We start from the raw sequence: 14,041 nt of genomic DNA, 5'->3' as shown, positions 1-14,041 counted from the left end.
GCAAAAGTCATAGTTAATGGTTAGTTAATAGTGAGAACTGGACCCTAAAATAAAGTGTGACCAAAATCCCTTTTTCAATCTGTGTTTGTCAGGTAGTAAGAACATTTCAGGTAGCTTTCCTGAGAAATCACACCTGTCTCTGAAAGTCCTAGACTCTGGAAACTATGAAAAAGTTCACAGAATTGTATTATTTACTTATTATCTGCCTGCCTTTGTCTTTTCTGTGTCGGTCAGTTGTGATAAGAGCCTACGAGACACATGGAAGGAATTACTTGTGTTTTTTCACAAATTGGACGCAGAGGGACTCACAATCTTCAAATTTCCATTGAAAGATATGTTAGAATCCATAAAAAGTCTTGCCAGTGTTCTCCCTTGGGTCTTATTTAGCATTTAGCCTGTGGTTTCAGAGCACTCACTGTCACAAAAAAATAAAAAACAACACGACAGATATCACCCTCAGTGGTGCAAAAAACAATGTTCAGTTAAACCACTTTTAAAACATGAAGTGTTTATTGTTCTCACAAAGTCCTGATGTGTTGGGATCAGGGCAATTTTTGTTCTCCTCATCAGAAAGAAAAATCACTCTTTGTCCCCTTTCGTTGTTTGCTCAACTTTACTCATTGCTTTTTTTTTTTTCACCCAGACAGCATCTTCTTGGTAATGCAGCTGGAGAAGTCAGGTTGTGTGGTGCAGAGCCTCACTTTGATGAATGGTGCAGAAGATCACCTATTTGTACAGTGGCAGCAGGGGTAGTTGGCACAGTCTGGCATATCATTCCTCATAAGCCCTGCCAGGCTCAGTCCCTCTGTGCCACACACAGAGCCAGACTGCTGGCAAAGACTGGCATAAGGCCAGGGTGATGTTGGCACTCTGTGGTGAATAGGCGGACTTATCTATGCCTGATTGACTTGATCATTTTAGTACTAGTACTAGATCTGTTTGGACTAATGTTGATCTTCAAGTTGAGCTAATAAAAAAGGTCCCGCATACCATATGATGTCCTGTTCTGGTCAATTTAGTTAAACAAAACTGATTGATTAAGGCAGACAAAACTCATTATCTATTACATTTCAACCTAGACATCATATCACTATCATAAGCCATGTTTCTATCCAAAGTTTCGAATTTAACTTGTGCGTAAAATCTGAACATTGTATAAAACATGTGCATATAAACCCTAACCCTAATGTTTCTATCATATGTGTTTAAGAGAAGAAAACTGGGACAAATTATTAATAATAAAAATGAGTTGCAACCATTTCAAAAATGTTTTTCCTACATAATGAGGAACAGACAAAACACAGTTACAAACACTGTCATGCTATCTTGCATTTGGAGGCAGATGCCTACATTTTGGGAATGTTATCGTTTGACACATTTCTGTGAGGTTATTATACAACATAATTCTGATGACAGATTTTTGCTCAGGAAATATTAAAACTACATTTGGTATGCAATGCATTGGGATGCAATCAGTTGTCATCCAATCACATAATCTTTTGAGGCAAGTCACATGAGTTTTTTGTAGCAAATTGAGGAATTTATTCTGTAAATGTATTCCTTTATAGTTTATGAACATTTTATCCTCAACTGAGTGCATACATTTATATGTGCATTTTAAGATTTTATGTACATCTTGGCGTATACATTCAGCAATTTCTATACAATATCCCAAAATGTGCATAAAGATATGAGGATGAAAACATAGCTATAGGCATGTTCTTGACCCAAAGGGTGTTCCAAAAGATAAGATACTATTTAATGTTAGAAAATATTTAAGAATTATAAATTCAAAACATCACATTTATCCTCACCAGAGATGGCAGTCCCATACTGTATTGCTCATACAGTAACTCTAAGTGACAAAATGCGTTCTCATTGGCAGACTAATCGAATGACAATTATATAGTTACATTTCATTAAATACTAAATACTAATAGAAAATAGTATATTATAATTAAAAATTGATTAAAATGTTTATGTATTTTTTATGCTTATTAGTCTCATGCCATTAGCAAATGTTACTGAAGTCAGTTATTTAATCGAGTCTCCTGTTTGCTTTACATTAGAAGCCGTGTTTGTATAATGCAGTTGTGCTCCTAATCAGCCACTTATGATGTTCCATTTCAGTTAGGATGCTGTCTTAGAAGGATGCTGTCTGTGTAGGTAGTAGACAGTAAAGCAGCTCACTGTTTTGGAACAGAGCCAATACTATTTTAACATACTCAAAGTTCAGCCACGTTTTAAGTGTGCAGGTACATAGAAATTACGGTGTGTGTGTGTGTGTGTGTGTACAGCATTTCCCAATAACTGACATGGATGTTTTCACTTCATTTGAGACTAAATTCAATCTTTAGCTTTTAGAGCTCCAACAACAATCAAACAGTCATTCAAATGAAACCAGCTGTCATGACTGCCGAGAGAAATGCTTTACTGAACCCAGTGACAGTGTTGGCATCTAGACTACCAATATGTGTATGTGTGTGTGCTCTGCTACCCCTCCAGCTGTGTGTCCTCCTTTGATACAGGTATCTTGCCTGCCAATATGTTCCAGCTGAGAAACTGAGATTAGGGTGATAATGTGGCCTCTTTTTTTCTTCAGATTTGTCACAAATGTTCTTTTAAATTTAATTTTATGTTGTAGGGATAAATAAATAAATATGAAATATTTAAAAAAAAAGTGACATGACATTCAGCCAAGTATGGTGACCCATACTCAGAATTTGTGCTCTGCATTTAACCCATCCAAAGTGCACACACACAGAGCAGTGAACACACACACACTGTAAACACACACCCAAACAGTGAGCAGCCATTTATGCTGCAGCGCCCGGGGAGCAGTTGGGGGTCCGATGCCTTGCTCAAGGGCACCTAAGTCATATAAGTCATGGTATTGAAGATGGAGAGAGAACTGTACATGCACTCCCCCCACCCACAATTCCTGCCGGCCCGAGACTCAAACTCACAACCTTTCGACTCTCTAACCATTAGGCCACGACTTCCCACTAAATCCCAAATATAAATTAAAATACGAAATATGATCATTAAATCTAAATAGCAAATGTTAAATCTAAATTTGTAAATGTTTAACTGCTAAACACTTGGTTTATGACTGATTTTCTTATATGGAACACAAAAGATGTTTTGAATAATGGTTTTGTCCAAACAACGAAAGTTATTGGGGGTCCAAAATAACACTAAAACAGAGAGAATTCTTTCATTAATATCTTTTTTTTCTGTTACACACACACACACACACACACACTAAAGTTATAATGGTTTGAAACAATATGAGGTTGAGTAAATAATGACAGATAAATTTTTGAGTGAACTGTCCCTTTAAGTTTCGTAAGCGAAGAAAACAAAAATGATGACTTTATTCAATAATTCCTTTGTCAACGATCTCATCTGTGTCACTTATTTTTGTTTTCTTCGCTTACAAAAAGTGTTCCAGTTGCTTCATATTTTGGGGTGGAGTAACCCTTTAAGGATCTTTGACCGAGGAAGTTAACTAATTAGATGGATTTGTGTAACTAGCTTTAACCACAAGATCTGGTGTACCTTTTTACATGACTATTGCATGTAATCCAGGGCTTTCCAAACTCAGTCTTGGTGGGCCGGTGTCCTGCAGAGTTTGGCTTCAACTTGCCTCAACACACCTGCCTGGAATTTTCTAGTATGCCTAGCGAAACCTTGATTAGCTGTTCAGGTGTGTTTCATTTGGGTTGGAGCTAAAATCTACACTCTTAAAAATAAAGGGGCTTCAAAAGTTTCTTCAAGTAATGCCATAGAATAACCATTTTTAGATCCACAAAAAGGTTCTTCTATGGCATTGTGTAGCACCTTTATTTTTAAGTACAGCAGCAGGATTGGACACCACTGATGTAAACAAATGCTAGTATCTGCTTCAGTGTTTAGTCTTCTCTTGTATGATCAGTGTTTTGATTTAAAAAAAAAAAAACAGGTGCTGACTGAGCCTCTGTAGTCTTCTGTTGTGGACTCTCTCTTCTCTCTGAAGATTTTAAGATGCATACGCTCAAGTTCAGTGAAGCTCGACAGCATCCTAACTGTAAAAGAACATCCTAAGTGAAGCTAGAGAGAAATCATCTAAAGAGAGAGAAAGATAGTGATCCTAAATCTGCTTTAACCGGTTGGGCTGTCTGAGGACCCCTGCTGAGTTCTGCCATTGCATTTATTTGTTTTTCTGACTCTTACCTCTAGGAGAGCGCAAGACTTCAGCCCTCCCAGCATGTCAGATGCAGAGAACGCTCAAATTAATTTATCCATTGAGCGACAGGTTTCTCAATTCCCCTTAGAGAGAAGGGAAATACATAATAACACAATCTCCAATCATCCATGGAATACAGTTTAATCAAGGTTTTGTTAGGCTATTATCAATTTCAGATGGCCTGTGGTTATGAATATGTCTCATCTGTTCTTCCACCACACGGCTAATCTCCTGTAGCTGTGAAAGAGAAATCCAGTGCAGTAAATAATGCAAATCTGTTATAAGCTCTCTGGTGTTTTTGTCCAAGTGAGTGAGGATTACTCCAGACACATTAAGATCATAATGTTCATTGTCGTCTGGTGTGCCCAAACAGAGATGTGTTACCCGTGAACACATGGAGAGGGGAACAACAGATTGATTTCTCTCCAAATCCGATGATCCGTGTGAGACAGTATGATGCATATTAGGGCAAAGGATTGAGAGACGTCTCCCTGCAGATTAAATATGAAATTACAAACCTGTTAGCACCGCTGTCCAGAATGTCATCGCTTCAAATCCAGGATGGATCTGACTCTGACATTGTCTGGGAATGTTATCATTTCCTTTCCTATGTTTGCGTCTGCTGAGAGTAGGAGAGGAAGAAAGTGGGGAGAAATACAATGAAGAGAAAATCAAAACAAAACAGATTATGGTTATTAATAATAGCAGTAAGAGTCTAATTAGTCTAGATTTTTTTTGAAGGGATAGCTTATTCTAAAAAGAAAATTCTGTCATTATTTATTCACCCTCATTTCATTTCAACCCTGTATGATTTACTGTACAGTGGTTTCTTTTTTGGGTAATAAAAGGAGAAATTCTGGAGTTATTCTTAGAATGAATGGGTGCTGGTGCTTTCAAAGTCCATACAATATGGAAACGCACCACAAAAATATAATATTTCCATTATTATACATCATACAATAGGCTTGTGTTATAGACAAACAATTAACTCACTGTTCACTGAAAGTCAGGTGTCTATTAATTGTGACTGGATTGATTCATTCAGGATCGTAAACTTATCATTGAGACTTTGTGAAACATATCACAAATTTAATGAAAAAAATCTAATTTGAAAGATTCAGTCACATTGTTGCACCTATAAAACACATGCACATCATGTATGGAGAACATTTATAACTTTTATCATAATTTATTGATCGTTTAGGTCATTTTAAGTTTTAAATCTTCAGTGGCTATTCATTTTAATTGTAAAAAAAAAAAAAAAAAGACTAGTACGTTATTCAAAACTTGACCTTTTGCGTTTTTCACAAGTCATTCAGGTTTGGAACAACGTGAGGGTGAGTAAATTAATTTTTGCTTTTTAGTGAACTGTACCATTAAAGTCTGACTGTGGATTCTAGGCTGACTAACCCAAGAAGTAGGCCAGTACTGACACCAGAGGGTCAAAAAGAGTCATTGTGTGAATAAATCAAATTATTTTATACATTATCTTTGCTCTCTGGTGAGCCACACCTTGCTCTTTCCATGTATTATAAGACAGAGATGAGGTCACCTTCACTGCACGATACACTCTGAGGTGTCCGCTGACATAAGTCATTAAGTAGTCAGTGGTGTTTTATTGTTGCTGTCTGTGTTTTACCAGAAATTCTGAATGGAGGGGTGTACGTGGACCAGAACAAGTTCCTGTGTCATGCTGATACCATCCACTGGCAGGATATAGTGAAGAACGCTCGCCCTGATCACCTGGTGGTGCCGTCCAATAGCAGCAGCTCATGTGAGTAATGACCATTCAGAGCATGAGGTGCTAAAATGGATTGTTAATACACAACTGTTCAAGTTTGGGGTCAGAAAGATTTTTTGTGTGTTTTTGAAAGATGTCTCTCATGCTCACCATGGCTGCATTTAAGTTAAAATGCAGTAAAACTATATTATAAAATGTTTTTTTTTTTTTTTGTAGTCTAAAATGACTTTTCTATTTAAACATATTTTTATTTTATCAGTGTCACATGATACTTCAGAAATCATTATACTATATTTTTATATTATTATTATTATTATTAAATTTTTTTATAATATGTATTAGTTTTTGCTGCTTAATATTTTTGTGGAACTGATACATGTTCTTCAGGATTATTTGATTACTAGAAAGTTCAAAAGAGCAGCTTTTATTTGGAATAAAATCATTTATAAAATTGTAATATTTTACAACATGTCTTTATAATGTCTTTACTGTCACTTTTGATAAATTTGCCCTTGCAGAATATTGTTATTAATTTCTCAATAAATAAATAAATAAATAAAACAATCTTACTGACCCCAAACATTTGAAGAGTAGTGTACTGTCGTTCTTTCTATTACTCAAAGAATCCTAAAGAAAATGTTACACAGTGACACAATATCCAGAAACCATGGAATAATTATTTTTACCATTTTATTAGACATATACTTCATCCTCAGATTAAAATTCAGTAACTATTTACTCACACTCAATGAATGAACTCAATGAAACCAGGGAGTTGGCAATCTCCAAAAAGGATTCAAAAACACAATAACACTCTTCATGTGACTATTTTTTACTTTATTTAAGGGTGAGTTTTAATTACTCTTTAAAGAAAAGCTATTTTTTACAGCTCTTACTGATACTTTTGATAATGTCTCCAGGCTCACAATATATCCAGTCAATCAATCCTCTTGATCGGTTTTGGCTCCCCACTCTCCAAATTAAGGGTGTTGAATTTATAATCCACTATAATCTCTTAGTGTTTCGGGGCAGGGATTGTCCTCATTGATTTTATTTAGTTATTTAGTGAGGTTATTTACAATGTCTGTTCAGAAAAAAACAACAACAGGGAATAAGCAATGCAGCTTTCACCAATTAAAATGCAGTCCTGCCCTTCCAGCCAGTGTTTATCAATGACTTCTTTCCGATGTTTGTAACCTTCAGATTAGACTAGAAGCAGCCACATGGGCAGCAAAGAAAAGCATAGAATGGTCTTGACAATCAATGTAAACATTAGCATGAGCATCTCTGTCATTATTTATTCACACTGAATTCATTTTCAAACCTGAAAGACATTTTAATGACCAGGAGCTTCAAAGTTTTGTATGGCTTCAGAAGTCAGATTATAATTGAATAGACTACTGTTATGGTGCTGTTTAGAGAGCTGCAGTGTGAAACATTATAATTCCATTGTATGATGGTGAGTGAATGAAGACTATTAGAAGACTGAGCTATTAGAAAGCCGATGGAGCAGCCTTTTTACACCATATCTCACAAAAAATGAATGACAGAGAAATCAAGTACTTAGGCAGAAAAAGAGGAAATGAGACCGAGAGTGTAAAAACCGTGATGTTTAAAAATGCCTGGCCCATGTAGTTGAAGAGCGTAAGCCACTAGTGTAATTACTCTTAACTGAAGTGGAACAGGGACAGAGGACAACACTCCATCAGTCAGCCATGCTCACACTGCAATTACCCAACAGTCAATTAAGCTTGGGTGGCAGAACAGCCACAGCAGATGAGTGTAACAAAGCCATACGGGACGTCTCCTCTGGGGCGGGGAGGATTCGGGCAGAGCTCTGGAGAGCCAGGCAGAACATTGTTCTGTCAGTCAACAACGACTCTTTCCCACTTCATCAGAACAGGGTCAGTGCAGATGAAAAGAGATCCAGCCTAAAGCGGAATGGTCCAGATTTCGGTTACTGTGATGAAACATTATGACAGTATTATGAACTATATGATGATGACCAATATGGATAGTGTGATGAGAATGCATACTTAAAAATGACGTTTTATAGTCAATATGAAATCAGAACTGACTTTTTAAAGAGACTTATGTTCCTGGTTTTAGTAAATGTTATTTCAAATAAATAATGTTAGGTTGTCATCTTTTATTATAATGCAGAAATTTGCTATGACTAAATGTTTCATCATTTCTGGTTGCAGGTCAGAGGTGTCATAGAGGATGTAATGGACGCTGCTGGGGGCCAAAGGAGGACCAGTGTCAGAGCTGTGAGTTTCAGAAATTGTCAAAAATGTCAAACCATCCTCATTGAAATTAATTAATTTAGATTGTGGCCTTTAGTTCAGTCATTCCTTGATGGTTCTGAATCTGCAACCTCTCAGTAAGCAGCCCAGATCTTTGACGAATACACTGCACCTCATGTTTAATATGATGCCACCATCCTTTTTATGATCAGAGCTTTTCGTGATCAGAGTGAATTTACCATTTGAAAATGAAACGATAAAAAAGTTATAATCCTGGAGTTATGGCCTAGCAATGCTTTGAACTGTGGTGTTTATGTGGGGAATAAAATGTTAGTTTTAGTTAGTTAGTTTGGACCGCAAATCACACTCATGGTACTTTGATGCCATATGCTGATCAGTTTGCACATTGCCGATGCATCTCGATTGAGCCTAATTTAGTTTCTTCTGCTGTCCGATTCATACATGTACAGTTGAATACCAGTCCACTCACTCTCCCTTGTGTTGCTTCTCCTCTCTGTTTATTGCCATACAAAAAGCAGAGAGGATCTGTATGGTATTTTGAGCTGAAACTTCACAGGCACAATCACGAGAGCCATAAGATTAATATTACATCTTGTTAAAAGGGGCTTAGGTGCCCTTTAACAAAATTTAACACTCCATGTTGAGGATCTAGAATAAGGGGTATGTGTATGGCAAAAATCACTGTAACAAACAGCCTATTGTGGGTTATTCATTTTTTAATTTCAAATTACTTTTCATTTACATTATCAATTCAATTCAATTCAATTCAATTCAATTCAAGTTTATTTGTATAGCGCTTTTTACAAAATAAATTGTTACAAAGCAACTTTACAGAAAATTATGTTTCTACAATATTTAGTAGTAGCTAGTAGTTTGTGCACATTTGACAGGATTTTAGAAAAAATAATAATAATAATACAAGACGTAGTCAGCTAGACGATGAACTATCAATATTATTAAGTTATTATATGATTCAGTCACACATTTAGCAATAATTGTTAGTTCTGTTTGTTGATTCAAGGTTAGCATCATCTGGGGTCCTCTGAGGGTCAGCATCATCTCTTCTCAGGTGTTCTGGATCCAGACTGGAGCTTGTTTAAATCCTAGTTACCACGGGATGTAAATCCCGTGGCGAAACATAGAAACAAAATACAGACATCATTAGCATAGCTGCTGATCCAACAAAGTAAAATTAGTTTAACCCAAGCTAATGAATAAAAATGCAACTTTGAACAGATGCAACTACACTCACAATTAAAAAGAAACATTATTCGAATGCTTGGCGAAAGAGATGTGTTTTTAATCTAGATTTAAACAGAGAGAGTGTGTCTGAACCCCGAACATTATCAGGAAGGCTATTCCAGAGTTTGGGAGCCAAATGTGAGAAAGCTCTACCTCCTTTAGTGGACTTTGCTATCCTAGGAACGACCAAAAGTCCAGCGTTTTGTGACCTTAGGGTGCGTGATGGGTTGTAGCGTGGTAGAAGGCTAGTTAGGTACGCTGGAGCTAAACCATTTAGGGCCTTATAGGTAAGTAATGATAATTTGTAACTGATACGGAACTTAATAGGTAGCCAGTGCAGAGACTGTAAAATTGGGGTAATATGATCATATTTTCTTGACCTCATAAGGACTCTAGCTGCTGCATTTTGGACGACCTGTAGCTTGTTTATTGAAGAAGCAGGACAACCACCTAGAAGTGCATTACAATAGTCCAGTCTAGAGGTCATGAATGCATGAACTAGCTTTTCTGCATCAGAAACAGATAACATGTTTCGTAGCTTGGCAATGTTTCTAAGATGGAAGAATGCAGTTTTTGTAACATTGGAAATATGATTTTCAAAAGACAAATTGCTGTCTAATATAACACCCAGATTTCTGACTGTAGAGGAAGTAACAGTACATCCGTCTAGTTGCAGATTGTAATCTACAAGATTCTGTGTAGTGTTTTTTGGTCCAATAATTAATATCTCTGTCTTATCCGAATTTAATTGGAGAAAATTGTGTGTCATCCAATCTTTTACATTTTTAACACACTCTGTTAGCTTAGATAATTGGGAAGTTTCATCTGGTCTCGTTGAGATATATAGCTGAGTATCATCAGCATAACAGTGGAAGCTAATTCCGTATTTTCTAATAATATTACCAAGGGGCAACATATATATTGAAAATAGAAGGGGACCTAGGACGGATCCTTGTGGCACTCCATATTTTACTGATGATAAATGAGATGACTCCCCATTTAAGTAAACAAAATGGTAGCGATCGGACAGGTAGGATCTAAACCATCTTAGAGCCTGCCCTTGAATACCTGTATAGTTTTGTAATCGATCTATGAGTATGTCATGATCTATGGTGTCGAACGCAGCACTAAGATCAAGTAAGACTAGAAATGAGATGCAGCCTTGGTCTGACGCAAGGAGCAGGTCATTTGTAATTTTAACAAGTGCAGTTTCTGTGCTATGGTGGGGCCTAAAACCTGACTGAAATTCTTCATACATATCATTTTTATGCAGGAAGGTGCTCAATTGAGCAGACACAACTTTCTCTAAAATTTTAGACATAAATGGAAGATTTGAAATAGGCCTATAATTTGCCAGTACACTAGGATCTAGTTTTGGTTTCTTAATAAGAGGCTTGATAACCGCCAGCTTGAATGGTTTTGGGACGTGTCCTAAAGTTAACGACGAGTTTATGATATTGAGAAGCGGTTCTTCGGCTACAGGTAACAGCTCTTTCAGTAATTTAATGGGTACAGGATCTAATAAACATGTTGTTGGTTTAGATACAGTGATAAGTTTATTTAGCTCTTCCTGTCCTATGGTTGTAAAGCGCTGCAGTTTATCTTTGGGTGCGATGGATGAAACTGAAGTGTTAGACGCTGTAGAATCTACATTCGCTATTGTATTTCTAATGTTATCTATTTTATCAGTGAAGAAATTCATAAAGTCATTACTATTTAACGTTGGTGGAATATTTGAATCAGGTGGCATCTGGTAATTTGTTAACTTAGCCACTGTGCTAAATAAAAACCTTGGATTGTTTTGGTTATTTTCAATGAGTTTGTGTATATGCTCTGCTCTAGCAGTTCTTAGAGCCTGTCTATAGCTGGACATACTGTTTTTCCATGCAATTCTAAAAACTTCTAAGTTAGTTTTTCTCCATTTGCGTTCAAGACTACGAGTTAATTTCTTGAGAGAGTGAGTATTACTGTTATACCATGGTACAGTACGTTTTTCTCTAACTTTTTTCAATTTGATTGGGGCAACAGCTTCTAATGTATTAGAGAAAATAGTGCCCATGTTGTCAGTAATTTCGTCTAATTCGTGTGTATTTTTGGGTACAATTAGCAGTTGAGATAGATCAGGCAGGTTATTTGCGAATCTTTCTTTGGTGGCTGGAACAATAGTTCTGCCCAGACGGTAACGCTGAGACATATAGTTAATATCAGTTATACGCAGCATGCACGATACAAGGAAATGGTCTGTAATATCATCACTTTGAGGTACAATATCTATAGCAGTAAGATCGATTCCATGCGATATAATTAAATCTAGTGTATGATTAAAACGATGAGTGGGCCCGGTGACATTTTGCTTGACTCCAAAGGAGTTTATTAGGTCAGTAAACGCAAGTCCTAATGTATCATTTGCATTATCAACGTGAATATTAAAATCTCCCATGATTAGCGCCTTATCAAATGTAACTAGAAGGTCTGAGAGGAAATCTGCAAATTCTTTCAGGAATTCTGTATACGGCCCTGGTGGTCTATACACTGTAGCCAGAGCAAGAGATACATTAGATTTCTTTTGCATGTCTGACAGAGTAACATTTAGCAGAAGTATTTCAAATGAGTTAAACCTGTATCCTGTTTTCTGGGTAACATTGAGAATATCACTATATATTGTTGCAACACCCCCGCCACGACCAGTCTGACGGGGCTCATGCTTATAACAGTAGTTTGGTGGAGTAGACTCATTTAGACCAAAATAATCATTTGGTTTTAGCCAGGTTTCAGTCAAGCAGAGTAAATCAAAACTATTATCGGTGATCATTTCATTTACAATAACTGCTTTTGGTGCGAGTGATCTAATATTTATGAGCCCAAACTTTAAAAATTGTTTTTGTTCATTTACTTTACATTTTTCTGGTTTAATTACGATAAGATTTTTTCTAGATCCTACATTATATTTATATTTTGACCTCACTATTCGGGGAACAGACACAGTCTTAATAGGTTTTACAGCACAAGTACCTTTAGCATTTAAGCGGTTAGAACAAAACTCATCATAATGGTTATTTGAGAATTGTCTTACTAGTCACATGGAGCGAAGTGTCCTGGAGATGTTGTCAGAGAGAAGCTCCGCTCCAATTCTGCTGGGGTGTAATCCATCAGCGCGAAACAGTCTAGGACGCTCCCAGAAAAGATTCCAGATATTAACAAATAGCAGTTTCTGTTCTTTACACCATGACAACAACCATTCATTTAAAGCAAAAAGTCTACTGAACCTTTCGTGTCCTCGTCGATACGTGGGCAGTGGTCCTGACACGACGATCGTCGCCGCGGGCGTCGTGCTGCGAACCGTCTCGATCAGGCTCCTGAAGTCCCTCTTCAGCGTCTCCGTCTGCCGCAGCGTGGTGTCGTTAACCCCGGCGTGAAGCACGACCGCTCTGGGGCTCTCGCCGTCCTTCAGGATCGCGGGTATCTGCGCAGAAACATCGAGAACACGAGCACCAGGCAAACAATGAGTGTGCACTTTACCTTCGGCTAACGTAGCACTTACGTGTCGGACGATGGAGTCTCCGATGATCACAGCGTCGCGTCCTGTCTCGCGGAGGGGAGCGAAGCGGTTCTGGATGGAGAGCTCGAAGGCAGGAGGGGGAGAAGTAGTCGCCCGGGACCCGGCTCGCGTCCTCCGCTGTGGATGCACCCAGGGTCCGTGGTGTCCCGGCGTCGCAGTGAAGGACATCTGGGAAGATCGCGTCCTGGGTGCACCGGGCCTGCGCAGAGAAACACACGGAGTAGACGTGGTGGGACTGTTAACAGCACGCTGTATACTTACCCCGGACTTGTGAGCGTCAGCCCGGGATGATTCCAGCGCGGCTCTCCGCTCTCTCAGCTTGGCCTGCCTCTGTTCCAGGTCGCGAATCTGCTTCCCCACGGCCTCGAGCTCGAGCTGCACAGAGTGGAGACATTCATCCGCCATTAAAGCAAGTAACAGTGAGTACAGCAGTGGTAATGTGTGAGAATAGAGTATTAGCAATGTAAGCGCAGTTAGCAGCAAACACGCTTGCTGATGCTAACTGGCTAAAAGCTAATAGCGGACCCGGGAGATCAAAATAAAACTAGTGATAGCGAGGCGCTCTGATTGTTTTTGTTGTAGAATACAATAGAGGATATATTCACGCGTTATATAAACGGAAACAATGATGTATAAAATTGATTTTTAAGTTAAAAATAGTCAATGAAAAGAATATAGTGACGGAGCTCAAACGCAGTACAGCCGTCAACAGCAAACAGCAAACAGGATGGAGAAAAAAACCTCTCAGAAGTAACTTTTACTTATGAATATAATAACTAGACACTGCAGATACAGCCACCAGAGAGAGGTGAAGAGTCGTTCCACTCTGTGAGAGTTCCTCAGCTATCTTCACAGGCTCAGTAAGACACCTCCAGCAGGCCGTGGCATGCAGCTGCCCTCCCAGTGCAGGATAATTGAAGAGAGAGACGGGCAGCCTGACTCTCCATCTCCTCTCACGTGTAGCCGCAGAAACCAGCTGCACTTAAAACTGTTGAGATTAATTA

General features: G+C 38.1%; 2 protein-coding genes across 5 annotated transcripts in view; one reads left to right on the top strand and one right to left on the bottom strand.

Moving 5' to 3' along the window:
• LOC128020041 (uncharacterized) overlaps window positions 1-13,758 on the bottom strand; it is a 455,114-nt gene extending 441,356 nt beyond the window's left edge. Inside the window, exons 1-3 of one of the 3 annotated variants that reach the window (XM_052606574.1) lie at window positions 13,020-13,758; window positions 12,745-12,941; window positions 12,552-12,642 (exon numbers count right to left, since the gene is read on the bottom strand). In XM_052606574.1, coding sequence (XP_052462534.1) covers window positions 12,555-12,642; window positions 12,745-12,941; window positions 13,020-13,442 — 708 coding nt within the window. In that variant the 5' untranslated portion in view covers window positions 13,443-13,758 and the 3' untranslated portion in view covers window positions 12,552-12,554. Of the gene's footprint in view, window positions 1-12,551; window positions 12,643-12,666 lie in introns of those variants that run through there. The other 2 variants (XM_052606575.1, XM_052606572.1) reach the window with 2 other exon arrangements.
• The window catches only part of LOC128020036 (receptor tyrosine-protein kinase erbB-4), a 295,490-nt gene that overhangs the window by 199,110 nt on the left and 82,339 nt on the right, over window positions 1-14,041 (top strand). For both annotated transcript variants that reach the window (XM_052606565.1, XM_052606566.1), the window contains exons 4-5: window positions 5,871-6,002; window positions 8,174-8,239. In XM_052606565.1, the coding sequence (XP_052462525.1) occupies window positions 5,871-6,002; window positions 8,174-8,239 (198 nt within the window). The remainder of the gene's footprint in view (window positions 1-5,870; window positions 6,003-8,173; window positions 8,240-14,041) is intronic.

The sequence above is a fragment of the Carassius gibelio genome, chromosome A9 (assembly GCF_023724105.1).
Source record: "Carassius gibelio isolate Cgi1373 ecotype wild population from Czech Republic chromosome A9, carGib1.2-hapl.c, whole genome shotgun sequence".
In the NCBI taxonomy this organism is placed as follows: domain Eukaryota; kingdom Metazoa; phylum Chordata; class Actinopteri; order Cypriniformes; family Cyprinidae; genus Carassius; species Carassius gibelio.
The sequence above is the reverse complement of the archived record's forward strand: the minus strand, read 5'-3'. Positions and strand labels throughout refer to the sequence as shown.